Source organism: Podarcis pityusensis (genome assembly GCF_964106645.2).
Source record: "Podarcis pityusensis genome assembly, chromosome: 2".
NCBI lineage: Eukaryota > Metazoa > Chordata > Lepidosauria > Squamata > Lacertidae > Podarcis > Podarcis pityusensis.
This window is the reverse complement of record NC_138029.1, coordinates 66,112,440-66,139,863: the sequence shown is the minus strand read 5'-3', so window position 1 is coordinate 66,139,863 and position 27,424 is coordinate 66,112,440. Positions and strand designations below refer to the sequence as shown.

Here is a 27,424-nt window from a genome sequence, read left to right as displayed (position 1 = left end):
TAAAGAGGGGCCTAGCTGAGGTGTGAGCCCAGGAGATTGAGAAGGTAGCATAAATCGATGCAGTCAAGAAACCTGGTGACAATCCCATGGAGATTCTGCCACAACTGACATATAACCATTCTGTATGCTGCTTGAAGGTCATCTACACGCTACCTGAACAGGGCCTTAAGTATCCCATTAGACATCAGGTGGAAACTGCAAACTATCCCAAGTATCTAGGAATCATTTAAGAACATAAGAGCAGCCCACTTGGACCAGTCCAATGGCTTCTCTAGTCCAGCATCCTGTTTTCACAGTGGCGAACCAGATGCCTATGGGAAGCCCACAAGCAAGGTCTGAGTGCAACAGTGCTCTCCCCACATGTGATTCTTAGCAGGTGGTATTCAGAGAGATACTATCTCCAACAGTGGAGGTAGAATATAGCCATCATGCCTAGTAGCCACAGATAGCCTTATCATTCCTGAATCCCTCTCCTCCTCTTTTAAACCACCTAGTGTAGTGTCCACAACTACATTAGGGCTCTCTATATCAGTACACAATTTACATTAGGGATGGGGAACCTGCGGTCCTCCAGGTGCTCTCAGACTACAATTCCCACAATCCCTATCACAGGGCATGGCGGCTGGGGCTGATGGAATCAAAACATTTCTAGACTTAGGAATTAAGGTATCAACCTAAGAAGAGAGAAACGGGTAGGGAAATAATCATGGAAAATACTTGAAAGGAGAAATGTGTGTTTGTGTGCGTGTGTGTGTGTGTTAGTTCTGTACTCTAAACCCAGTTGCTGGGTGTATGCCAGCATTCCACTGGAATTTCCCCCAGTGTGGATGGCACTCCTAGACCACACCTTTATGGATCTATGTGCATATAAATAATGAATAGTCACAACTGAACCAGAGAAGAAGAAAGAAAGAAAAAGTTGCACAGTTTGCACAAACATTACACTCAGTTTATTTACACTGGGGAAGACACCTTGGGCTGCTTTCTGGTACTGTACAAAATACTGTGCTGTGCCAGAAGCCCACCCCCCACCCTATGGCTAGGAAGAGGTGCTATTTCCTGACATTTCCCAGCTGTTTTTTCTCTGTGGTGGCAAGAGCTGGTGTGGCGTTAGTGACTGAGTTATAAAACAAAAAAGACCCCCGTGTCCTTAGTTAGCCCCAGTCCCCACTCTGTAATACAGGGAAAAATAATACCGACATTCTGGGGCAGGGGACGGTTGTAAAGATCCCCAAAAGATAATAACAGATTTGAAGTGCTTTGAACGCTAGAAAGCACTCTGCAAACGTTACGGATGATGATGAGAATGCATTGTTGGCAAATCTCTCTCCAGTCATGGTGGCAAAAAGTATCCAAAGAGGAGCCAGTGCTTCTTTCCAAACATGGTAAACGTACATAAGCGGCATAAGCTACAGATGCATCCTATAAGCCGAATTCTTGTGAATGATTTCTGTTCCTTTGCTATTTGTCATTCAAAATGGGCCTGAATAGAAAGCATAAGCACTGTGTGATCGGATAGAATATAAATGGTAACCCAGAACCACTGCTGGATTGGGAACACCCCTGAGCTTTCTGCTTTAATTGAATACAACGGTGAATGTTGCATTGGAGGTTTCAGATGCACTGTTTAAAGTCCCAGTTAAAGTTTTTCCTGGACAGGAAAGAAAAATGACCTCCCTGTCTCTATTACGCAAGCCAGGAAAGGGGCATAGGAGTATTAGGTGTGCCTCTTTGATCCTAGAGGCTAACCCTTGCCTTATATCATGTCTACACTTATCCCTGTACAGCATTAGCTCTTGTCAAGGCATTTTTCAAAATCTTAGCTACCCTCCCCACCCCCTTGTTGCTTAATTATCCGTTGAGAAATCTGAGAGGGCTCCCCTTCCCTCCTCTACCCACCCAATCTCCTCTCTCTGCGGACTTGGCTCTCCCCACCCCCCACCCCCGTTTCTTGGTTTAGGTATTCCTTGCCAATTCAAAGATGGCAGAAGGGCAAAACGAATGAGTAAACAAAAGCAACGAAAAACATTGTCACACTACACCGTATTCTAGATTTTTGTATCTCCCTGGACCGCATGCCATATCCTCCCCTTTCGCTCTGCATGCACAGAGGCACAAAGAGAGCTTGAATAGTGTGATCACTAAGGGAAACCTGCTGGCCAGAAATCTTCCCCTTGGATAGAGGGCATTGATGCACATGCTCATGCATGCAGCGTTTTATTATTCTACAACACATTCCTGACCTAGCAACAGTGTCTTGGTGGAAACATTTATCCACAATGTGAGTGTTGCTGGTCTCCTGTGATAAATATTATTTATATTTATAAGATTCCCCATAAAATAAATTGTCTAGGTGGCAGTAGCAAAATAAAAATAAATAAAAGCACAAGAATAAAACATTACACCCCACCCCTTTTTTCTGGGGGGACACAGGGGTATGCGTACCCCTAACATTTTGTGAATCTTCGTACTTTTGTCCATTTACTGTATTTATTTTTCCCAATTTGAACAATAAAATGGTATTTTCTTGAGTCAAAATGAGAGTACCCATTTTTAAAGAAAAAAGCTCTCTCTCTCCATCCCACAATACGTTTAAGAGACAAAGCGTCATAAAAACCAAAGCAGCACAACAAAATACCATACACAGCACAAAACCAGAACAGCCATCAAATTTATACACTAAAACCACACACCAGCAACTTAAAAATAAAAATGTTAAAAGGAGAACAAAAAGGTCTTGACCTGATGCCAAAAATGCAGCAATGTGGGTGCCAGGCAAGTGTCCCAAGAAAAGCACCCCATGGCTTGACCACATGTAGGACCAATAGCTTTGTGCTCATTGATTCTTTTTCACATGCCTTCTGATTTTTAAGGTTTCAGAACATCCAGTGTTGCTACCTTGTGCATACAGTAGTACCTTGGGTTACATACGCTTCAGGTTACATACGCTTCAGGTTACAGACTCCACTAACCCAGAAATAGTGCTTCAGGTTAAGAACTTTGCTTCAAGATGAGAACAGAAATCGTGCTCTGGCGGTGCGGCAGCAGCAGGAGGCCCCATTAGCTAAAGTGGTGCTTCAGGTTAAGAACAGTTTCAGGTTAAGTACGGACCTCCAGAACGAATTAAGTACTTAACCCGAGGTACCACTGTATAGTTTTGCCCATAATCCCTGAAATACTAAACATACATTGCCAGCAGTTCTGACCACCTTGCAAGGTAGGCCAGGACAATTACCCTCCTATTATAGATGGGTGAGCTGAACCGCAACATCTTCCTTAAGACCAGGCGGCTGAACCAAAATTTGACTTAGGAACTTCCAGTGCATCGACCCTGTGATGAAGGAACATCATCTTATTCCCTAAGATGGTGCACTACACCCACGCAGGTGGCTTTGTGGTCTAAACCACTGAGCCTCTTGGGCTTGCCGATCAGAAGGTCGGCGGTTCGAATCCCCGTGACGGGGTGAGCTCCCATTGTTTTGTCCCAGCTCCTGCCAACCTAGCAGTTTGAAAGCATGACAGTGCAAGTAGATAAATAGGTACCACTGTGGCAGGAAGGTAAATGGTGTTTTCGTGTGCTCTGGCTTCAGTCATGGTGTTTCATTGCACTAGAAGTGGTTTAGTCATGCTAGCCACATGACCCAGGAAGCTGTCTGTGGAAAAACGCCGGCTTCTCAGTCTGAAGCGAGATGAGTGCAGCACCCCATAGTCACCTTTGACTGGACTTAACTGTCCAGGGGTCCTTTACCTTTTTTTACCACTACAGTCGCCTATTGTCAAGCTTTTCTTTCCAACCCTGAAGGCTAGAAACTTCATCATTATTTTTGAGCAGAAGCTGGGAATCTCCCATCTAGTGTGTCCAAAGCACGGCTAATCACTCACGGGTGCCATACTGACAGTATGTACTGTGACAAGGTAAGCAGCTAGCCCTGCAGGGAATCGCCCACTCAATGACTCATCTCCGCACTTATGTGTTCGGCCTTTTGGCAAATTATCTCGTCTCTCCCCCCGGCCCCCCCCATCCCAAGCACACACAGTTTCCTTCAGAAAGCTGCAGTGTTGTTTCTTTCTTGGTATTTATGAGACTGTTTATCTGATTTCAAAGGAGCCAATTCTTATCTCGGAAGCGGCAAGGAAGGGGTTAAACGGGACAGCCCCGTAGACAGCATGGAGCCAAATAAAATACCAATCTGACAAAAGGGGGGTCGGTCGGGCTGGGAAACTAGAAAGGAAAACAGGAGTGGGAAAGGCACATGGAAGCAAAACTGAAATGGAACGGGGAATGGCTTTTTGGGTGCCTGAGAAAGCGCATGCCCCTCTGTTGGGTGGCCAGGCCTTGACTGAAGATGGTCAACTCTACACAGAGAGGCAGCCTTTGCTTCTTGCTGCTTTTTCTTCCCTGGCTTGGTTTGGAAGGATAGAGCGGCCATTGTTACACCCAGGCCAGAGGAAGAAAAATTAAACACGGCGCTGGGAGATTCAGTGCCGCCTAGCCTTGTCCAAGGGCTTTCCGCACAGAGCAGTCCACAACACAAGAGGCCTTCAGGAGACGTGTGAGGGCACCATTAACACTGAGACCCCTCACTTGCATCATGCGGATCGCAGGCCCCGTTAAAGTTAATGAGAGGTACCTACAAACATTTCCACAAGCCGAGAAGCGGGAGTTCGGTGAAAGTCCAGGGGAAGTGCTTCAAAGGCAGCAAAGTATTATTGCTTCATTTCCCCCCTGGGTAAGTTTGTATGCATAGCTGTACAAAAATTGGAGGGGGGGGGGGAGAAGAGGCAGGAGAAGAAAAGTTATAGCTGCTACTGTGCCTAACTTAGCTATATGGCCAGAAAGCGGGTAGCAAGGTCATGTCCACTGCAGTGCCACGGGGAAAAAGTTGCAGCTACCTATCTCTTGCATGAAGCTTTTGGGCGTTGACTGGATGTCAGTATTCAGCTGCCTCATGGGAATCTACAGATCAGAACCAAAGGCTGACAGGTGGGTCTCCTGTGAAAGGTGGAAAGTGTGTGGAACTGTGAGGAGACCATCTGGGATGTGAGTCCTGGAAGACCTGCTCCCTGCCTTGCAGGCCTTTTCCACCTGGCCTGGGAGGGCAGGACTGACTCCAGCTACAAAAGGCTGTTGAGGTGGCCAGAGACCATCTTGACTGTCTCTTAATGCAGACTCAGGTCATGGAGCCTGAGCTTCCACAACCACCACCCACCATGAACAACCATTGGCAGCAACAGATACGTTCTATGCTTATATTTTCTTTTCTTACTACTTGCGCTCTTTTAAATGTGCATTTTATATTTGACTTCCATTATTAATGTTTTCTTTTGAAATGTTTAAGACACTTTTTTGTTAATTTTGCTGCATTAAATGTGCATTCTGTAGTTGACCTTCTTTGTAATGTTTTATTTTTAAATCTTTTAAGGTAATATTTTAGTTTCTGGTTAATTATGCTCCTTTGAATATATACTTAATATTTGACTTGCTTCTGTAATGGCTTAGTCTGAATTGTTTTATTTGATGCTTTAATGTCGGATGCCTTGTGATTTTTTTTCTTTAAAATATGAAGCGGTACAGATATGAAATGGAAAAACACCCTGCATATATTTTTTTTAAAATGAAAAATACTCTTTAAAAAAGACCCCAAGGAGATAGTAAAAGAGAGGGAAATTATCAGAAAACCACCCTGTTCACCAAATAAAGAGATCTATTGGCCTTGTTAAAAAAATACAGGAGAACCTGAGCAGGTGGTGGGGAACCTGAGGCTTTTCAGATGTCGGACTCCCAGTTTCCATCAGTCCCAGCCAACATGGCAAATGGACATGAGTGATGGCAGTTGGAGTCCAGGAAAATCTGGAGAGCCAAAGGACCCCCTTGCCCTGGCCTGGAGAATTGCACATCCAATCTCTAGCATGAATCTGAAAGTTGTGATCAGTAAACAATACAGTGGTACCTCGGGTTAAGTACTTAATTTGTTCCGGAGGTCCGTTCTTAACCTGAAACTGTTCCTAACCTGAAGCACCACTTTAGCTAATGGGGCCTCCTTCTGCCGCTGTGCTGCCGGAGCACGATTTCTCTTCTCATCTTGTAGCAAAGTTCTTAACCTGAAGCACTATTTCTGGGTTAGCAGAGTCTGTAACCTGAAGTGTATGTAACCTGAAGGGTATGTAACCCAAGGTACCACTGTATTCCTTGATCCTGAAAATGAAAGTTACTCATTTTAACTGGGAGAAGGATACACAGGAAACGTAACGTAAGATTTTATCTTTGGTAACTAAAAATGTTGAAGGATTGCTGCCCTGGACTCCTATGGAAGGAAGTGGGGAATAGATGATACTAACAACAGCAACTGTCCCCCTCAAGAAAAGCTTTTATGTAAGGTTCAGCTTTATTGGTGCATGACTTCCAACCGTCAGAAACAAAATTAGAATCTCAGGGATGGCAAATGCTAAGAAGTCAGGCTCTAGGAACATGTATACATTTTTTTAACCCCCCCCCCCCAAAAAAAATATTTTTTAAAAACACATGTTATTCTCTTAGCTCCATGAGCACAACATACAGGTAATAACAGCTTGGATGGAGATCTTTAGATCAGAGAAACAGTGTATATAACAAGATGGTAGTGCTGATTCTCAGGTCTAGGAAACTGACCTTTCCGTTCTTCAAAGAGCAGGTGCCCATTCTGAGGATACTCCTTGATCCAGCTCTGTCACTGGAGCTATAGCCATAGCCAACAATTGCTATGTTCTACCTCTGTAGCCAGAGGCATCATGCCTCTGAATACCAATGATTGCTGTTGCGCCTACGTTCAATTCGCAGGCTTCCCACAGGCACCTGGTTGGCTACTGTGGGAACAGGATGCTGGACTAGATGGGCCATTGGCCTGATCCAGCAGCTGCTTCTTATGTTCTTTAGGAGGCTGAAGTGGCCTCAGTGGCATGGAATACCTTTTGCCAGTTTTAGGCTCATCCATCATCTGGCTAAGGATAGCTTAGCAACATTGATCCATTCTCCAGTAACATTCCAGCTGGAGTACTATCATTCATTAGACATAGGCTCAAGACCTTGAGTTGAGGCCCTTTCCCTAGTATCACCAGATCCTGAAGCACCGTATGTTATGCTCACACAAAGCTGAGGGCCTTTTCTGAGGTGGCACATCTTGACTTTGGAACATTCTCCCTATGCAGAAGATTGACTGGTGTCAACATCACAGGACTTCTCCACATCATCGTTTAGTGTGGATTAGAATCTGACTGTGCCTCCATTTATGTGGTGTTGTCCACACATCACTTTCTCAACTGCAATCTCACTGTCCCCTCTCTCACACACACCCTGCCAAGACACTACTGATGTCTTGCTAACCTTGTGCACACTGCAGTATCACGTGCATTAGAATCTGCCCATGTCCCCCTTTGTGTAGCTTTGTGTATACTTCCTGAAATGGAGCAGCTGTGGATATGTGTGTTTACTGTTAAACACTCAGATTTGTACATAAGCACACATTTGAGGCAAAACAGCAACACATATACAATAAATTATCCTGGTAGTTTTTTTTTGTTTTTTTTAAAGGGTGTGTGTGTGCCAGTACCAGATTAAATTAAGTCACTACTCCACTGCTTATTGAAACCTTAATTGATTTTGCTATCAACTTGTAAAATAATGCATTTGCTTTGTTTATTTGTTCCATTCACATTCATTCATTCACACACATTGTTATTTGCCCTTTTTTAGTCTCTCTTTTAAATTCTTGTGTTTCTTTGTCACTGCCGTTGGTGGCTGTGAACCTGCGATCCTCCAGCTGTTGGACTCAAACTCCCATTAGCCCTGGTCAAATAGGATGGTCCAGGAATATTTGGAAGCTGGCCATCTGTGGGCTGCATTCCACATGCCTAATACACACTTTTCTTTCATCAGATACAAAAGAAAGTTTAACATGAAGCATCACTACTATGACTTAACCATAAAGCAACCTTTCAGAATGCTGTTTTCAGGACACACACACACTGCACTGCTCACTTTAATGTTTATATATCCAAGAATAGGCTTTTGACCTTTTGTTAGAAATATGCCTCCCAATAATCTTTCCCCTCCCCTTCACAATGACATTCCGGCCTATAGATATTTATTTGCACATTCATTTCTGTATATATATATAAAACTCAGAAATGTGTGGATTACAACCAGTGGCAGACCTTGGCATCTCAGATTTCAGTGGCGCCCCCCTGTGCCATGCCAAAACCCATCACAGTCCCCTGCCTCTCACCTTCTGTTAGATGTCAGAGTTGCAATGCCTGCTGTGGTTCTTAAGAAGTTCTGTGCCTGGTGTGATCGAACCAGTCATGCTCCCCTGGATAAGTCTTTGCTTACGACATACTACAGTCTTTGTAACTGCTAGCACATAACCTGCTAGCACTGATACTTAATGATAGGAAGAATACTTCAGAGTAACAAAATCCTCCTTTATTCCTCTGCTACAGGAGATGGAAAATAAGACAGGAGGACACAGTAGTAATTACTCCCAAAGTCTCTATGAACATATTCCCAGAGACTAAGGGACTTCATGTTCAGTATCGTGACATGGGAATAAGGCTTTGAGCTGGTTTATACATGTGTTTATCACTTGCTTACTATAGCATCAAGAGAAATTAGCCACGTGTTTATCATCACAGAAGAGAATTTTTTGCTCACACAGCATTTTTTTTTAAGTGATGTTCTTTCACACATAGGAAGCTTACACTGAGCTCAACTATAGCTCAGCATTGTCAACTTCTCCTCCCAACAACAAAAGGCAGCTCTCCTTGGTCTGGGTCGGAAGCCTTTTACATCACCTGCTACCTGAGCCTTTTAAATTAAAATGCCAGGGATCAGGAATTTTTGCATGCAAGGCATGTGCTCTGTCACCAAGGTCCTGTACAAACCCTCACTGAAACCAATGAAGTGCATGCAAGGGGAAAGCAGCCTTTAGGGTGACCACTTTAGGAAGGGTCCCCAGGCTCATTTTCTTTAGCCCACAGGGGATTGGTGGACAATGGGTTTCTCTATCAAGAAAGGGAAAGGTTTCAACCAACCATCATGCTTGAACTTCTATGAAGATCAGTGGAATGAAGGGACTGGCCTTCTGGATTAGAGACATTAAGCCTGTGAGGCAGACAGCTTGCCAAAAGGGAGATTATGTACATGTAGATGGGCAATTGTGTGCCAAGGTGGTTTGAAGCTGTGGCATATTTTCCTCCCTGTAACTTTGCTTACATTTTCTTAAGGAAGCGCCTGACAGTTATTGTCATTTAAGGTCCCCCCCCCAGCCCTTTCGATGGCTCCTTCAGGGAGGGTAATTGGGCCATAATTTGTTTTTTATGTCAAGATGGCGTCAAAGATAAGGTGGATGTTTCAGAGTTTGGGGACTAAAGAGACAGGAGAAATCCTGACCTGGGCCCGACCTCGAAATAATGGCCAAAAGCCCCAGTAAGTAACAGTTGCAGGTGAAAGATTTACAGCCAGCGAGGCCTTTGATCCTCACCCATCCTTCCAGTCTCTCAGGACCTTGGCCAGCTTTCAAATAAAATAACTGAAATGTCTTCTTTGCATTGCCTGCCCCTAGCCTTTCCCACATATGGGTCTACTGGAATCTCCAACCTAGACAGCCCATTCAGATCGAGTCTTCTGTGCTAGAGAGTCTTGTAACTCCTCTCTCGGCAGCCAAAAATGCTGTGAATTGATGAACTGATGGGAGAACACCCAGTAGGGCAAATCCTTCCTAGATAAAACACAAGTGAGACACCACATTGTTCTTTATAAAGGCTTTATTAAGTCAAACCAAAGTACTTTCCAAGGCAGCATAGATTGGTTGATTGCAAACGTTTTAGAAAGTGGTTTAGGGTCTACCAGTGCTGTTTGTTGGGTTTTGATGCTACTGATGGAAGGAGTTAATTGATGGATTTCCTATGCACACTCCTAAGGCTCTTCATGCAAGTCAAGTGATCCCGATTGAGCCCATGCTGACCAGTGCACCAATACATTTTTAGTTTCACTAAGGTCCATCTAACTCTGCTTAATGCTAACACAAACATGTCCCACAATACTGTAACCACAGCAAATTGACATTGAGCTTGGCTGATCTCATAAATGGCAACAAGGAGCACAGAAAGCCATATCACAAGTGGTCCATTCAAAAGGTGTCATCACTGTGGAACCTGGTTATTCTTCACAAAGTAATCAGTATTTGACAAAGCAGATATATCAGAAATGATGGAAATCATTTAATGTTATCATTCAAACAGTAGCAGAAGGAATAGTTTGGGTTTAAACAGTGCTGCTTCTGTACAATATATAGGAGGCATCCAGCTCAAATCTATGGCTCTATGATTTTTGAAAGATTAAGGTTAAAAACTATTTTGTCCTTTGAAATAAGCTTCTGTCTTTCTGCCTCATTTGCAAGGCATTTTATAATTTCTTTATCCATTTAGTGAGTACATGGTTGAGATCACCATATCCTTGCAGTAGGATGTGTTTCTTTTTCCATTAAAAAGATGTCTGCAGTGCTCTGTGGCCATCCGTGCTGTTTCCCTGGTTTTTGACTAAGCTGCAGGCAACTGGGGATGCTGAATACACAGCTCCTGAGATTGATGCCTTGCTGATTTTCTTGTTAATGGAAACTTAACCTTAGAGAAATCACACACAGACCCTTTTCTGCACTAACCTCACTTTTTAAAAAAATCAACTAATAAACAGCTGTTGGGAGTAGGGTAGACAGCCTTCCTATCTTCCTGTGCTTATAGGAAAGCCTAGCTGGGGACATCTGTATTGAGAAACAATGGCATGTGCCTCTTCTCTGGGGTGCACCTATACGGGTGATAATATTTCTCAAAGTTTAATCCATTTTCTATGTTCATTCCTCCTGTTCCTTTTAGTGCACCCTCATTTGTGCTGCTATAGAAACCGAAGCTGTAGGAACATAATTAAAATACATGATAGAAAGCAGCTTTAAAAACAAGTTTAAGAAAAGCTGGGAGGGGGCAGGGTGGTGGAAGATTTTCTAAAAGCCTGGGAAGATCTAAACCTGTCTCCAAAAGCAATGGAGATGTAAACTCAACTCCAGCTCTTGAATTAGTAGCCTTAGAAAAACTAATTAGTCATCCCTTCTTATGTACACTGGGTAAATATAAAATATAAGCCTCAGCTATTACTATAGACTCAACCCTGTTTGATAACAGATTGCCTATAAAATAAACCCTCAACCATTAAATCTCCATTCATGTTCTCCACTATCCTCCAATCTGCCCTTTATAACAGGGATGCTGAGAAAAATCAAAGCCTGGCTTTTATCAAACGTTATGGAAAGGGTGGAGAAACAACTCCTTCAGGGATCCAATCCAATGTGCATAGTGCATTTCATTCTCAACCAGGCCATTTTTAAAAAGCCAGATTTTTTATGATATTCATATCCCTTAATACTGCATAATCCTACTTCCGGTATCTGACAAGCACTTCTATGGAAAGAGTCCTGTTTGTGACAGGAAAATGGCTGCAGTCCCTGTTAACAGCTGTGGAAAATGTTCCTTACCCAATCAGCAAAACACAGACCTGCGGCTGAGAGGGAAGGGGAGGGGCACAAACACTGCCAAGGTTATAAGACTGCGAAACCAGCTGTGCTTGCTTAGATGATACTGCCCTCATATGGTGAAAAAGGATACAGGAGGGAAGTACACAGAATGATCACAGTCCAGTACTCAGATTATAATGCGCTAGTCTAGAACACTGATGCAGAAGTCACTCAGTTCAGAGATTGGTGGCTTGAAAGCTACATGCCTTTGCCCCAAGATTCCCAAGAACCAAGCTATGAGCATTATAATGTAAAGCTCTCAGAAAACAATCCATTTATATAGTGGAAGCACACACTTGAACTATCCTTGGTGTGCTTTTTCCTTGGCGCCCCTTCTGCCAGCTTTAAGTGGATTCTTGAAGGCTCTTCTTGGTAACAATTTCTCAAAGGGTAGTTAAAATGGCTGATTACTAACATAACAACAGCAATAGCCCAAAGAGAATGGTTTGGAACACTGAGTATAAATTTAAAAATGTGACAAGTTTACAAGGACAGGCATTTCACTATACTTTATTTATGTATTTATTTTAAAAACAGAGTTCTGTGTTCTCTATAATGTTCAGTGAATTCCTGCAAGTGAAATGTGACCTATTCTGACTATATAGTTGTGACCAGATTTTCAAGCAGTGCTTCCTGTTCAAACTGGTCAACATAAGAAATTGCTATTTTGCCTTTCATAAGACTAAACTCAAATTTCAACATAGATTTCAGATGATGGAATATATTAGTAGTCTATGCACAAACACAATTATGCTATTTAATTTATGTTTGCATGTATCCTGCACTCCCTAAAAGCTGCTCAGGGCAGCACAAATGGGCAGCTCTTGTTCTACGCCATATCTTTACCCATAGAACCATATAGGCTGAACCATATAGCGACTTATCCATATTCACAAAGTGAGCTTCTTGGCTGGCTGGGCCTTCAACACTGATCTCCTCAGTCTTAGTCACAACACTCTATCCACTACACCATTTGCTATTTGTCATTGAGGGAAGCCACCTTTTTTCCTTTGCACCACCAGACAACTGCTCTTCAGCCTGTCCATGGTATTTGCTTGCACTTGAAATTGTAAGTCAGTTGGCAGACATCATGAGGTACATATTATGCTTTGCTTCCAAGCTTTCAGTTTTCAAAATATGGAATACTGGTAAGCAACTGGGTATGACCAGGTCAAGTACAAAATGTCTGAAGTTGAGAAAATGTTTTTTGCTTTTTCTTCCCGCATGGGTGATGCAAGTGTCTTCCTATGCCCACCATTTGAGGATTTCAGCAAACATAGTATTAACACCTATAAATGAGTACATTTACAATGAAAACTGCAACCAGCAAAACTGATCATTTATTAAAAATGCACCTCAGGCATTGACATCTTTGTCCAACAGCACAGAGTTTTAACTTACAGTGGAAGGAAGGATACACTATACATCTTAGAGAAAAGAACTCTACAATTTCACTGTAAGTCACAAGGTTGCTTTAAGAGTACACAGTTATTATTTCACAATGAAAGCTTGCCTAAAACATTTGGCATAAAGATCAGAACAAGACATTGAAGGCCCACCAGAATGAATGAAGGGGAAGGGATGTTGTTTTCCTCCAGTAAGCCTGTTATATGTCAAAGGGGTGTAAAACACAGATAAGCAGGTAAGTTGTCACGTTTTTCTAGTGTGTATCAGGACAAGAAAGGAGGGATGAAGGCAACGTAATAAAAGGCAAACTCCATAAGCTCATGTTTGAAAATTGTAAAAAACCCCAAAACTACACCTCAAAAACAACCAGCAGGAAAAAACTATTGCTAAGCATTTCATTGAAATTCTGAGTTTAAGGCATGAGCCCCTTCCCCTCCAGAAACATTTGAAATTCAACATCTAAGGTATTAATAAATGAGAATAGGTAAATTCTACAGAAGAGCAAGAATTATCCTGTACCACTATCACACTTTTAAGAAACAAACAAATCCAAGCACACCCTTAGATTCACAACTGAGCATGTGGGATATTACAAGTGAGGGAACACTGATGTTCTGCTTCATTATAGCAGGGCCCTTTAATCAATTGTTCCAGTACTGAGATACTTCTTTTAGGATAGCTGTCCTAAAGATTCATCAGTCCCTCATCTCAACACACAGGGCGAAGTGACACTAGTGCACTGAATACAACAGTCCGCCTTTTAAGTCTTAGCAACTTTATCAAAATGCTTTTTTCTAATATGACAAGGGGTTCCATCTTATTTACATTAGAATTTATCAACATGAGGTAAAGTGCAAGGCTCCCAAACCCACCCACCCCCCACAAAAATTGCATTTGGCTAATATATAGTTATCACAAAATTTAAAATACTGTTTTAGTAAGTTCTCTCTCAAGACAAGTCACCAATTGCTGCATTTCTGGGATATATCTTGCTCATGGCTTTTCAAGTCTGCTTTCGAAAATCTGAAAAAATATCCTTGCCATGAGCTACTTTGGCTTTGCTGACGTTTACACAGATACGTTTACTGATAAAATATTTCAGGTGGCAGGGGAAAAAAGGGTTTGATTGAATTAGTCTATGAATCTAAGACTTAGGAGTTCTGCAAGAACAACTGCAGGACTTAACTTTTGAATCATATTTCATGATATGCCTTGCAAGACAAAATCTGAAATTTAGTGCAGGAGTTTGATATGCAACATTTATATTGCAGAAACACACTTGGACTTGCTTGATTTAGTTTCTGACTATTTAATCAACTGCACAATGTATTCCTGCACAATGTATTCATAAAAGTGTCATTCCAGTGCTATAATTGTCATTGCACATTCCCCATCACTTTGCTCTTTCCTTCATTCAATTCAAGGGATGAACAAAAATCCTTGCACTACTACAATAACAACAACTAATGCACCGAGGACCACCATATTTGATGGTTAACTTCATTATAGAAGATGTGCCACATTAAGTTCTTTGGCTCTGATGCAAAGCCCATTAAAACAAAGATGGCCCTTCTGCTAGCTTTAAGTGGGTTCTTGAATGAGTTTGAAGGTTTCAAACAGATCTTCTTGCTTGGAGTTAAGTTTCATTCAGTATAGCTGTGGTCAGCAATATAATCTCCCACACCTAATCTTAAACGTGTGAACTGTCACACCCAAGCCACAGTTCGTAGCTGACTAGCTTAAACCCCATGTAAACTATATAGTTGACAAGAATCAAGATAAAATGCAACCCACCAGTTTGTATGAACGAACATGTCAATGTGACTAAGTTCTCACATATTCTATTAATTTTAGAATATCCTTCACATCCTTTGAAGCTCAAAAATGCTGATGAAGGTTTTATTAAAACCACAAGGAATTGGATAATTTCCTTAAATGGCACGCAGCATAATCTGCCATTACATTAAACAACTGCATTATGGCGGTTTTGGTGATTCTACACTAGATGTTCAAGAATCACAGGCTTCTCCCTGAATATAGATATTGCTGTGAGCTGGATTCCTTTCTAGCATGACAAGCCATGAAAATGGCTTATTTTGTCTGCCATGACATTTGTTCAACCCTTGTTGGTCTAGCTGAAAATAAGGCATATAGAGATGTCTCTAAACTAGAACAGGACTCAACAATTATATCAGCAATTGCTGATCTGCTTGTATAATGAATAACAATTACATTTTACATCAATTAATTTATTTGGGGAAATGATTTCCTTGATTTGATTTCCAAAGCCATGCCTAAAGGGGTAGCACCTGCATTTTTCCATAGTCATTTTGAAGCTGGCTGCTGAAACCCTGCAGTTATTTATTTACAAAAAATGAGACCTAACACTAAAAAATGTACATTTTTGGTCTAGAAGTGAGGCATACAGTGTGTGTCTCTTTGATGACCATGGCAAAATTCCTCTAACTGCAAACATGAATATTCTGAAGATAAATCAAAAACTATGTCCTCAAGCTTCTGCTTATAAAGATTAATTGTGTTCTGGTGGTCAGTTCAATTCACTTTTCCCAGTGAAAAGAGAAGTAGCACTTTGTGTATCTGTTGGAAGTACATGGTAAATTGACATACCCTTTGCTGAAGCTGCCTGAAAATAACCACATTTAATGGTGGTATCCAATTAATTGAGAGAATATGTATTCATGACGCATATCCATTGTTTCTTGAGCATCTATTTGCAATAGAAACAAACAAACCATTGCAAATGAGTGTTGCATCTTTGAGACCAATTTTAGTTTTTTCATGCGCTTTGTCAGACTGAAAAGTATTTAAAAAGATAAGGCTGCACTGCACAACAAATAAATGTAAGGCTGAATTAAGCAGTATCTTTCCACACAGTTATCTCCATAGCATAACATGAGTTTGGGGTAGGGGAGAGATCTACTATTAGGATGCCAAAATACTCTTGAATGCTTGCCTATCACCTTATCATCTGAGAAATTATCTTTGGAATAGATTTTCGGCAAGCAACTTGCACCATACACTCACATCTTACTTGGATACAAGACTGATGGATTTCAGAGGTGCTTAAATCTGTGCTTTTATAAAACAAAGTCAAGGACTAGAGCAGCACAGGGCTGATATGATGCTCATAGTCTCCAAGTTGAATGTGGGAAAAAATGCGAAAACTTACTTTAGACCAGGCAAGAGTAACATGTAACTTACTAAGCAAAATACAGTTCACCATTCATGTTAAGCAGTCCATCAAGAGGTCAATAATCTGTATATGTTGTTGGCCAGGACATAAGACGTTAGGTACCTGCAAGCCAAAGCTAGAAGGCCACAAGTTGTTGACTTATTTTAGACCATAGTGTTGCCTCCTCCACTGAAGAAAATGAGGAAGCTGTACACATGTGCAGTGTATAAGGGATTCTGGATTGGATAAAAGGTGAAGAGCAACATGAAATTTAAACAATGGTAACTTTGTCACTGCACATTTCCGGTGGCTGCATGTAGGAGAGAGAAGAGGATTGGCACTAATTCTCATTTTCAAAAATTAGAGTGAGCAGACATCATAACTGCTGACATAATAACTGATGTTTTGCATTGTGTGCATTCAAATGTCAAAGCATCAGATAGGCTAATGGATATCTGCCTAACCAAGATCAGATTAGGTATATAACTGAATATTTGGTTACAGACCTGGGCTGCACTGCTACACTCATTTTTCTGGAAGTAGACCAGTGGAACTCAATGAGGCTTACTTCTGAGTAGATATATATAAAATTGTGCTGTTAATCTGGTGCTTTAAATATTGATCAATGGCCCACAGTAACTTAAATAAAGTCATTTTTAGTATGGTGAAAAAACAGAATTAAATTTGTGCACTGAACTTTGCAAAAGCATTGGATAGCATGTCTAAATTCTAATAGCTCTCAATTAATGATGCTTTTTAAAAAAACAAGAACACCTGAACATTTAACATTTTAACTTTTGTGAATTCACAAAATAGAAGTTCTAGTAGCAAATAAGCAGAGTTGGACAGTTTTAGTATTCTATCAAGACCATATACATACAAAAAGGCAAGGTTTAAAAACTTCTAGCACCCATACATATTTAGTCTCAAAGCAAGTAATCCTGTATTAAATACAAGTGGTGACCACACTTAAAAAGAGGAACCCCAGACCAAGATTTTGAATCAAAATTCTAGTGTCATGCCTGACCTGGACCAAGTAAGTCCTAGAGCCCTATATGGATATGGTATGATCCAGTGAAAGAATGATGAACTCTTATCACATGTGACTTATAATCAAGAGATTAATTTTAATCCTGTGGACAGGCATTATATTTGACTTCTTGATTTTTCCTGTGATCTCCATCCCTTCAGTCAAGTATTAGGCTTTGAAAATTCTGGAATCATCACATATATTCATGTATTCTAATATTCTGGACCAAAAGTTTTCTGTATAATTTCTAGTTTGCACTTAAATTTACAAAAATGTTAACTCTTTTGTATTCATAATGCACCCAATGCTTCTTCAAATTCACATACAATTGTGTCCAAAACCTGCCTGATCTTCATTCAAGTTTGCTACTTTCTGACTTCTGATCCAACCTACTCTTGTTACTCTTTACCATGTATATGAAGTATGCAAGTGTCTCTTTCTCATTCACTGGGATGTTCCTGAAGTGACGGCTGACAGTCTGAAAGGACAAGAAAATTAGAAAGTTTTGTAATATAGAGCTAGCACATGGTCTGTAGCAGGGATGGAGAACATGCAGTCATCCAGAAGTTATTCAACTCCCAACTCCCATAAGCCAGGACAATAGTCAGGGATCATGGGGTTATAGTCCAACATCTGGACTTCATCTGGACCACAGGCTCCCTATCCCTTGGCTGTGGTTTAGTCACAGCTGGCTCTCCAAGGTCTATTGCATGTTGAATGTGCTTGAAATTTCTTTTCATCTCAATATTTCATGGAACGCTAAGGAGAAACGACAGTTGATATTTCCTATGACATGCAAAGCAGAAAATGAACCTATAGCACACATAACAACACCTTGCAGAAGCCCCTGAGAAACAAAATGACCTACAGTATAAAACAGAGATTGCCCACTTGAACAATTATAGATGTCAGTTGATAAATCATACAAAACTTCAAGCCTGGTTGATAGCCTGGTGTTTGTGAAAAGAGGGTATTGGTTTGTACTTTGTATTTTGGGTTCTCATTTTGTATTTTGATGTTGTGAACTGCCCTGTGATCTTCAGATGAAGGGCGGTGTACAATTTTATTAATAATGATAATGATAATAATGTTTGGTGTTGGTAAAAAAGCATGGACTGGAAGAAAAGCACAATTTCCTTAAACGAACATGTGCTTTTGCCAACAGTTCCCTCAAGTTTCTTTTTAATGGACCTGTAATTTAGGTACTGGCCAACACTTTCAAGAACTGAATCAAATCCTCAATTTGTTAACTGTCAGTGCTCCTGTGCCAGGCAAAAGACACAGACACAGGCAAAAGTAAATTAAGAACAAACCTCAACTTACCATCATATTTTGTTAGTAAAACAAACCATAAACACTGGTTCATATGTAATGGCAGACCAGCCTCTAGACTGTTTCCTTTGTTCAGGAAAGCAAGGAGCAGTGGGGGAGCATCACAGGGACTTGAGGAATGTGATGTGCACAGACATGCTACTCTTTCATATTAAACCATAGTTTAATTTAAACTATGGATTAATATGACATGTGACTGATGCAACATATGTAAACAAAAGAATGTTATTTGGTGGTGGTTTCCCCCCCTCAAAAAACTTGAACAATTAAGAGAAGAAAATCAGCTTACTTTATTAGCTGGAGCATTCCAGGTCCTTTCACATTTTACCCTTTGAGAAGTGTTAAGTATACAGTTGAAGGCAGTGGTGTCATACTGACAATGTGTAGCTACAATAAGTAGCTACAATTACAAGTCAGCATTACTATAATAAAAATAAATAGGTTTGGTTGTGGCGGGTAAGCACAGTTCATATAATGAAAGCACAGAAGCTTGCTAGCCAACTTACTTCTGCCAGCTGAGCTTTATTCAGGCCAGGTCTGGTTTGCAACTTGTAATGCCTTTTATAACGACGCAGTGTGTTTACCTGAAGTTGAAACAAGTCGACCTGCAAAAAAGATGGCATGACTGACAGTTAAAAGGCATAGTCTTTTTAAAAATATGCATCTACTCTAAGAAGAAATCAGTAAGAAACATCACCTGTTTTAAGACAAGGAATTCCTGTTCAAGATACACAAAACAGGTAACTAGGATATAAATAGTGGGACACCAACAGCTCTGCAAGCACCTTACTTCCCTGTACTTTCAACAGAATGGTCTCTCCATTTTGTATGCGCTCTCTGGATTGTAGCCACCATACTGGTGAAGTGATGAGAATACACTATCCCAGTAATTTCTTTGGTGATACAGCAGGGTCACATTAGACTATTCTTATTTGCCCTCTTAAAAGATTAAGGCTTGGATCCAGAGTTCCTGTGAGAGGGCAAGCCAGAGGTCAGTGGTAGAGCACATGCTTTGCACACAGACAATCATGCATTTCATCTCCAGTATAACCAGATTGTTCTGGGAGCGATTTCTGTCTGAAACCCTGGAGAACCACTGTAAGTCAGCATGGACAATGCTAAGTTAGGTGGACCAATAGTCTGACTCAGCGTAAGGCAGCTGCCTTGGTTTCTAACTTGCTCATAGGCTGCTGGAGGGAGGGAGATAAATTTTCACCAGTTACCCTTCTCACCTGCAGGTCCCATGCTCCAGAGTGTTGGGGGACCGTTCAGATAAATGTGGGTGGTGGTAGTGTAAAACTGGTGAAAATCTCCTCCTCCTGCAGGAACCGCTATTCCACAATAGTCTATTCTGCAAATGGAAGAAGCCCTTCAACTCACTGAGGGGAACTCTGGATGCAACCCTATATCCTTATTTAACTTTCATTCAAAGTTAATACAATGTGATGTTCAAACAATCCCTAGCACTTCTTTTATTGATATGCTGCTATGTACATGTGAATGCCTTTTGTGCCAACTTTTAAATGCCTGTTGGAAACTTTTCTATTCCATCAGGTTTATGTAGGCAATTAAGAGTGCACCCCCCAAGATGGGCCACTGATTTTTTAAAATTCCTTTTGCTTTTAACTTTTTATTATTTATTGTCTGTTTTATGTTTTTTATATTGCTGTAAAACACTGTGGTGTTTTTTTTTGATACAGTATAGAAATGTTTTTATAACTAACTAACTAAATAAAATATAGCCCATTGAAGAAGTTGCATTTTTAATTACTTGTGTTTCAATCATAATTTGAGAAGTACAAAAAGCATCATAACTTATGAAAGTCTTTGTCACAAAGAGCAGGCTTTTCAAGTACTAAGTAAGAATCAGAAAGCATATCTCTTATCCAGAGCTTTCTCTTCTGTAAACAAGTTTGTCACTTGCTTATTTATTATTTATTTAAGCTTTTTATACCCTACCTTATATCCTGCCCAAAAGGCTCTAAGAGTGACCTAAAAACATCAGGACCAAGATGGTCCTTACCCTTAGGCTCATAGTCTGAAAATGCATGACACACAAGGGAAAGGGAAAAGCAAGCTCAAGCACATGTTACAGTCCATATACAGTGGTACCTCAGGTTACATACGCTTCAAGTTACAGACTCCACTAACCCAGAAATAGTATCTCGGGTTAAGAACTTTGCTTCAGGATGAGAACAGAAATTGGGCGGTGGTGGCGTGGCGGCAGGCTCCATTAGCTAAAGTGGTGCTTCAGGTTAAGAACAGTTTCAGGTTAAGAACGGACCTCCGGAACGAATCAAGTACGTAACCAGAGGTACCACTGTAATGCAGTTGCTGTTCTGTCTATGCTGGTTAGCACTGTCTAAAAGAGTAGCCCCATTTGACCCATGTCAGTTCTGGCTGTCTTGCCCTACCCCTCAGTTCCATTCTAGGAGCAGACCTGGTGACAGTATCCGGGCCAGAACAACTCCTGACACACAGGTCTTTCCTGAGATAGCTGATCAGATGAGTTAGAATCACCACAGTAGGGGATATGATACTAAAACGTGATGGACAGTTTCTTTATAGAGTAGTACAAAAGTACACTAAATTTTGCAGGAAAGCAGATTAGTTGTGTGAAGGCACAGGCATTATAACCTTACTTATTTACTATGTAACCTTCAGGCTATAGATCAGGAGTGAGGACCCTCACATCTGGTGGTCAAATGCGGCCCTTCATGTCTTTTGGGATTATTTCCAGACCACAACCCTTCATACTCTATTCTACATTGTGGCTCTGCCCCCTCATCAAATGCTTTTAACTGACTGGAATGTGTTCTTGAAGTGTGCCTTTTGCTTGCCTGAATGGAAGATAGAGGGGTGTGGGGTGCGGCTGCAGAAACATTGGATTACACTTGTTGCACCATCCACTACTGCCTTGGCCCCACCCACCACTGGTATGTGGCCCGCAGAAGGTTGTTCATGAGAAACTGCAACCCTCAGGCTGAAAACGGTCCCCCACGAGGTTGACCAAGATGAATGAAAATTCAATCAGGGTCAAACAGAAATTGCAACAATCTCCAATTTAATTATGCTACGTACCTCTGGGACATCAATCTCATGCTCTGGAGAGTCTCCCCCATCATCACTGGTCTTCCTCTTTCTTTTGTTTCGAACACTCTGAATGAAGTTCTTGTGGAAATCACATATATACAGATGTCCTACCTAACAATTAAAATTTAAAAAAAAACATGCAGTGAAATAGTACAGTGGTCACAATATAGCAGAGTGGAAGATTACAGTGATGCAATTACATTTAATTAAGCTGCAAAATATCACTAGCACTGACTTGGACTTTTTTTGGGAGGGGGGCTTTGTTTCTCTATTAACCTGCAGGCTGCTGAGAGGCAGAATACCAGCAACCCACTTAAATATCATGGGGCCTACTCCACCCTTTCTCCGTCCCTGATATATTGAGGGGCAAAGGTAGTTCATTTAAAAATAAGTATTTGTGGTTTATGGCAGGCTGCTGCAGTAGTGCTAACAGCAGTCCACACCAAGGAAACAGTTCTCCACTCATTCCCACCCACATGCCTTCCTATTGCCAGAAAGGGAAGCAGTTCCTCCAATAAGGACTTGCAGAGGTAAATAAGCTGAAGTCTGGGAAACTGAAGTTGTGGCTTAGAACGTGGAGCTGTACATGGAGCAGATGAATTTATTCCTCCAATAGAAATTTCTCCCTTCTATAGTTTCAGAATGGGACTTGGCATTCCAGAACCCCAAAATATGAACTGAGAAATTATTTGAAAGTATTTATTGAGCATTAGTTCCAAGCTTGGGACACTGAATAATTGTCTACAAATCAGCTTGCAAAAGAAAAAGATCCAAGTGTGTTGGAAGTTGGTAAGTTACATAACAGGGCACCCAGTATAGTGAGGGTTTATTATGATTTGAAATATAAAGGTAAATTTATACCAGACTTACTTCTGTATAACTTACTTATTTTTTAGTCTGACAGCACATCAGTTACCTATTTGGCCTATAGCTGCTCCATGCATGTACAGAGCAGGGACAAAGAGGCAGTAAATTTCATTAACCACAGTTTGAGACTTGAGGACTATTTCATTGTCTCCAGAGCATTGCAGTTATCATTCTAGTGAGTAGGCATCTGATAACATCCATGAAAGCTTACACTACAGTTCCACAGGACTCTTGTGCATTTGCTGTACCATATTAAAGTTTTTTGTTACTTCAGGGTTGGAGATTTAGCAGGTTTTTAAAACCAGCCCTTTCAAGGCAACAGCACAGCCTGAAATCTGCAGAGGCACACCAGTCAATTATAAATACTGTACATACAACAGCTCCCAGCAGTAATGCCACACAGTGTCAATAACCAACAGTAATACTGTATAGCCTTTGACAAAGAAGTGGATGTTTTATTGGTTCCTCAAACTGCCACTGATAAATGCCCTCTATATACCAGTGCTATATATTTACATAGCATTATAGACACCTCCACCCTTGCTCTTAAAAGCTCAGAACTGGTTATAGCTTCTTACCTCGACCAGACATGATGCTGTCTTCTCTAATCTGCAATGTGTTGTGAACTTTGTGCAATTAATATCACTCTATCATGAGATTAAAGTGTATTTCCACTCTGAATTAAGTTGGTTAATTGTTGTTCCCATTTCTATTATTATATTTGTATGCATGATCTCTCTCTCTCTCTCTCTCTCTCTCTCTCTCTTTTACTCAGCATAACTTTATAAAGCTAGACTGGACAAAAATATAGTATGTAGTTAGAGACCACATAAGATGTTCTAGACTCTCTTCCTATAACAAAAAAGAAGCAAAATCTCTATCTACGTGGGTTTCCACGCTAGAAACATAAGACATAAGTACTGTAGAGGCAACATGCTCTCATTTCAACTATTTTTAAAAAACCAGTTATAGTTATTGTAAGTTACAGTGAATGCAGTTTGTGTACTGCTAAAGCACTGCTCATTTCCAACGATGGGTGGCCTGAAAACTGCAACCAAAAGCCTCCACAAACCTTTCGAAGCTTTTGCTGCAGCAGCTAGCTATTAGATCAACACCAACAACATCTGAGATTATTCTCAGGAAAGGGCAAACACAGAGAAATGCAGCACATCGAGGCAATCCCACCCCTCACCCCAGCACAACTCACGCTTTTGTCAGTATCCAGCTTCAGCTTTTTTTGGGAGATGCTCTTCTGGATCCTCTTGCTGAAGGAGGCATTGCCAGCCGGGCGGACGCAGCGGTCCCCGTCGTCGATAAGGCAGCAACTCTGTCCGTAGAAAGGGGTGGTGGGAGGCCCATCCCGACTGTCTTCCTCAGTGCTGAAACCATTCATCGCAGCCTCCCCCCAGCCCCGCGGAGAGAAAGCGAAGGCAGGCGGGCAGCGACCCTCCCCGCCTCTGGGCTACTTCGCCCGGGTTTTGCGAAGCCCTCCCCCCCCCCCGGCCTATCCGACCCTGGGCTTATCCACCTGCCTTAAAGGGACATTGCAAAGCAGACTGTCAGCAGGACACTTCCTCCCCGCGCCCCTTTTATAGCCTTTCCCAGCTCCCCCCAAGGAAACCTCCACCTCTTCCTCCCCCCACCCGTCGAGTGTGTCACACCGCGAGGGACCCACAGAAACCGTCTGTGGGGCAGCCGCCCCTCTCCCCGCTCTTTTACAAAACCCACTCTCTTTCCATCCTCGGACCACAAACGCCCTTTCCGACCACACCGCAACCTCCCCAACCCCCTTCGTCCTCCCCGGGACTCTGCCCCGCCGCCCCCGAGGGGGACACTCGCCTCCGCCCTGCCGCCCCCCCTCCACCGGCCTCTCAGAGAGCAACTCCTGACAGGCGACCCCCTCCCTCCCTTGGCAACAACAGAAGCGGGCGCCGCTCAAGCTCCCTTCACTCGGAGACCCCCCCCCCCCGCTGTCGGCAGCCTCGTGAGGTGGAGGTGGCCGTTGCTGCCTGCCCTCCGCCGCCCGAGCAGGGAGAGCCGGACCTCCCCCGCCTTCCCGAGGGAGCCAGCGACTGTCTGCTCTCTGCTCTCTTCGCCTTCTCTTTACTCTCTCTCTCTCACACACACACAAAAACCTGCCCGCTCCGCCTCCTCCACCTTTGCCGGAAGTCCCGTCTCCGAGCAGCCATTGGTTGCTCGAGTGCGGAAGGCCGGGAACTGTGCCGCCGCACGCACGGCCTATTCGGCGGAGCGGCTGTCCGTCTGCGGCGATAGGCTGTTTCCTGCGATGGGGGCGGTTGCTAGGAGAGTGTTTGAAGTCCGCACATAGAATGAAAGCGGAGGGGAGGGGAGGGAGGGAGGCTGGCAGGGCGGAGGGAGGAAGTTTCGGATGCAGCTCCGAAGCCTGTTTTACATGCAGAGCGAGGGAAAAAACAACAACTGACATCAGAGTAAACACGCTTAAGGTTGCGCTGCTTAAGACCTAACCCGAAAAAGGAGCGCCTTGTAACAATTTAAAAAGCGGGTGGACTGCATTGGGTGGATTTAATATTGTACATAAATACACTTGGTTGAATGGGACCCTGAGAGTCATGTAGTCCAGGCATAGGCAAACTCTGGCCCTCCAGATGTTTCGGACTACAATTCCCATCATCCCTGACCACTGGCCCTGTTAGCTAGGGATGATGGGAATTGTAGTCCTAAACATCTGGAGGGCCGGAGTTTGCCTATGCTTAATCTAGTCCAACCCTGGGCAGCGCAGGAGTCTGCGTTAAACCTGTCTCTGTCTTTCACAGGCACCACAGCAATCTTTGTCAATACTAAAAAAAAGCTACGGGCTAGTCCTATCCCCTCTTCTGGATGCTCGGATCTGCCGCAGCTGGCGAGAAAGGCATGTAGGAAAAGGAACGGAGTTGCGGCGGCGCGAGTGGGGTGGATCCGAGAGACCCTGGTAAGGAAAGGAAGACGACTAGGGTATGTGGGTGGGTGGAAAGGGCGAAACTGGGAAAAGGGGAAGGTCATGGGCGTAGCCAGGGTGGTGGCAGCTGCCCTCCTAAATCAAGTTAAATAAATAAAAATACTTAGCTAACCGTAACTGACCAGTTGCGTCGCAGATAACTCGGTTCTGCTCCCCCCAATAAATCCTGGCTACGTCCATGGCGAGGGTGTTAAAAGAACTGGCGGGGGCAAAGATTCTGGAGAATTTGGAGGAGACAAAACTCCGAGCCCCATGGGGACCCCAGGACAGGAAGAAGCAGGTTAGGGTCCGGGAAAGCAGGGAGCCCGAGGTCGGAGGCACGCTTGGAGCTGGAATCAGGAACAGGCAAACGAGACAAATCCGCCCGAAAAGTCTTAATTAAGAGTTGGTAGTTCTCCAAGAATGGCTTTATTCTTAGATTAGGATTGGCTAAATGATACAGAGAGCGGATTGGCCACATAACAGGATACTGATACAAATGTTTGCAGAGCTCCTCTGAGTTTAAATAGAAGTATATAATGGGTATGTATGGGACCAGAACAAGTGTGTGGGCTTTGAGATTTCGAAGGGGAATTTTTTTTATTTGCTCAGCATTCTCCATGGACTGCATTTATCCTGCATAATCCAGCAGAGGGAGTCATCATTCCATATAGAAGGAATATAATCTAGTATTATTATTATTAAACAGAAATCAACAGGTAAGAAAAATGTGTGTTTTCAGCCCTATGATCTTTGTACTATGGTGTTCTATCTTGTCGCCAATGATGTTCAGCTTCTGTATGAATCCACTGGGATCTGTCATTAGGGGTTTGGGGGCAAAATGTCATTAGTACACCAGTGAAACACAGTTCTATTTATAACATCTGAGTCAGGAGTCTCGCATGATCTGGACCATTGTATGGGTGACTGGTGGACTGAATGAGGGCCAAAAAACTTGAGTTTTGGCTATACATTGGTACCTGGGGTTACATATGCTTCAGGTTACAGACTCCGCTAACTTTGCTTCAGGATGAGAACAGAAATCGTGCTCCGGTGGCACAGCGGCCGCAGGAGACCCCATTAGCTAAAGTGGTGCTTCAGGTTAAGAACAGTTTCAGGTTAAGAACGGAACTTCGGAACGAATTAAGTATGTAACCAGAGGTACCACTGTAAGTTGGTGGGGCAAGAAGAGCTTTCACTCCCTTCCCCAACTGCTAGTCTGGGTAGACCAGACATGCCAGAGGTTCTTAGCAGCTCCACCACTCTTCCTTAGGTTACCTCTAATCCCAGACAGGAGGACTTTCCCAGGATCCAAGGGGGAGCAGAGATACCTTTCTCTCACCCTAGACCAAAGTAGCCAGCTCTTTTCAGTCAAACCCCCCTCACACATGTAGCATGAACCAAATGTCTATGCACACGAGGGGCTGGAAACTTCATAAGGCTCCTAATATCTTGGGCCCAGGATACTTTGATCGCAATGCATTATATCCTTGCCTGATCACTGAGGTCAAGGAGAGTTGCTGTCAGCGGACCACCATGGTTCAGATGCAGGGCTCTCATCTATCAGAGCTGCACATTCAGTATTGTGGAGCCAATGCTGTGGACCCCTCTTCCGCTTGAGTTCAGACAGGCCCTCCGCTACTGAACTTCAGGTACCTGGTGAATTTGTTCTTTTTTTGGAGTAGGGGTTTTTAAAACAAGCCTTTCTGATTTTATGGTGAATTTAAATGATTTTATCCATTGTATCTCTAACTTCATTGTTTAATGTTAGACACTGGTTTTAAGCAGAATATAAGTGGAATAAAAAATAATGTATTGCATTTGTTAGTTGCTAGATACAAAACAAGAGCAGTCTCAAAGCAACTTAAAACACAGATAAAATCAATTAAAAGCCAAATTTTAAATGACATACAACATTCGTAAAATGCCCATCCAACAAGACAAGAAGG

The 27,424-nt window shown here is 42.5% G+C and overlaps 1 protein-coding gene across 2 annotated transcripts; it reads right to left on the bottom strand.

The window, feature by feature from the left end:
* Positions 1–12,915: 12,915 nt before the first annotated feature.
* Positions 12,916–23,912, bottom strand: SAP30L (SAP30 like; the record flags this gene model as incomplete). 2 transcript variants are annotated; one of them, XM_080989226.1, is made up of 4 exons in its annotated part: positions 12,916–17,705; positions 19,066–19,164; positions 21,641–21,763; positions 23,727–23,912. In XM_080989226.1, the coding sequence occupies 4 exons, from the start codon at positions 23,910–23,912 to the stop codon at positions 17,580–17,582; spliced, it is 534 nt and encodes a 177-aa protein (XP_080845352.1). In that variant the 3' UTR covers positions 12,916–17,579. The 2 variants fall into 2 exon arrangements, with proteins under 2 accessions (XP_080845352.1, XP_080845353.1); XM_080989227.1 differs by having other exon boundaries at positions 19,144–19,164.
* Positions 23,913–27,424: the final 3,512 nt, after the last annotated feature.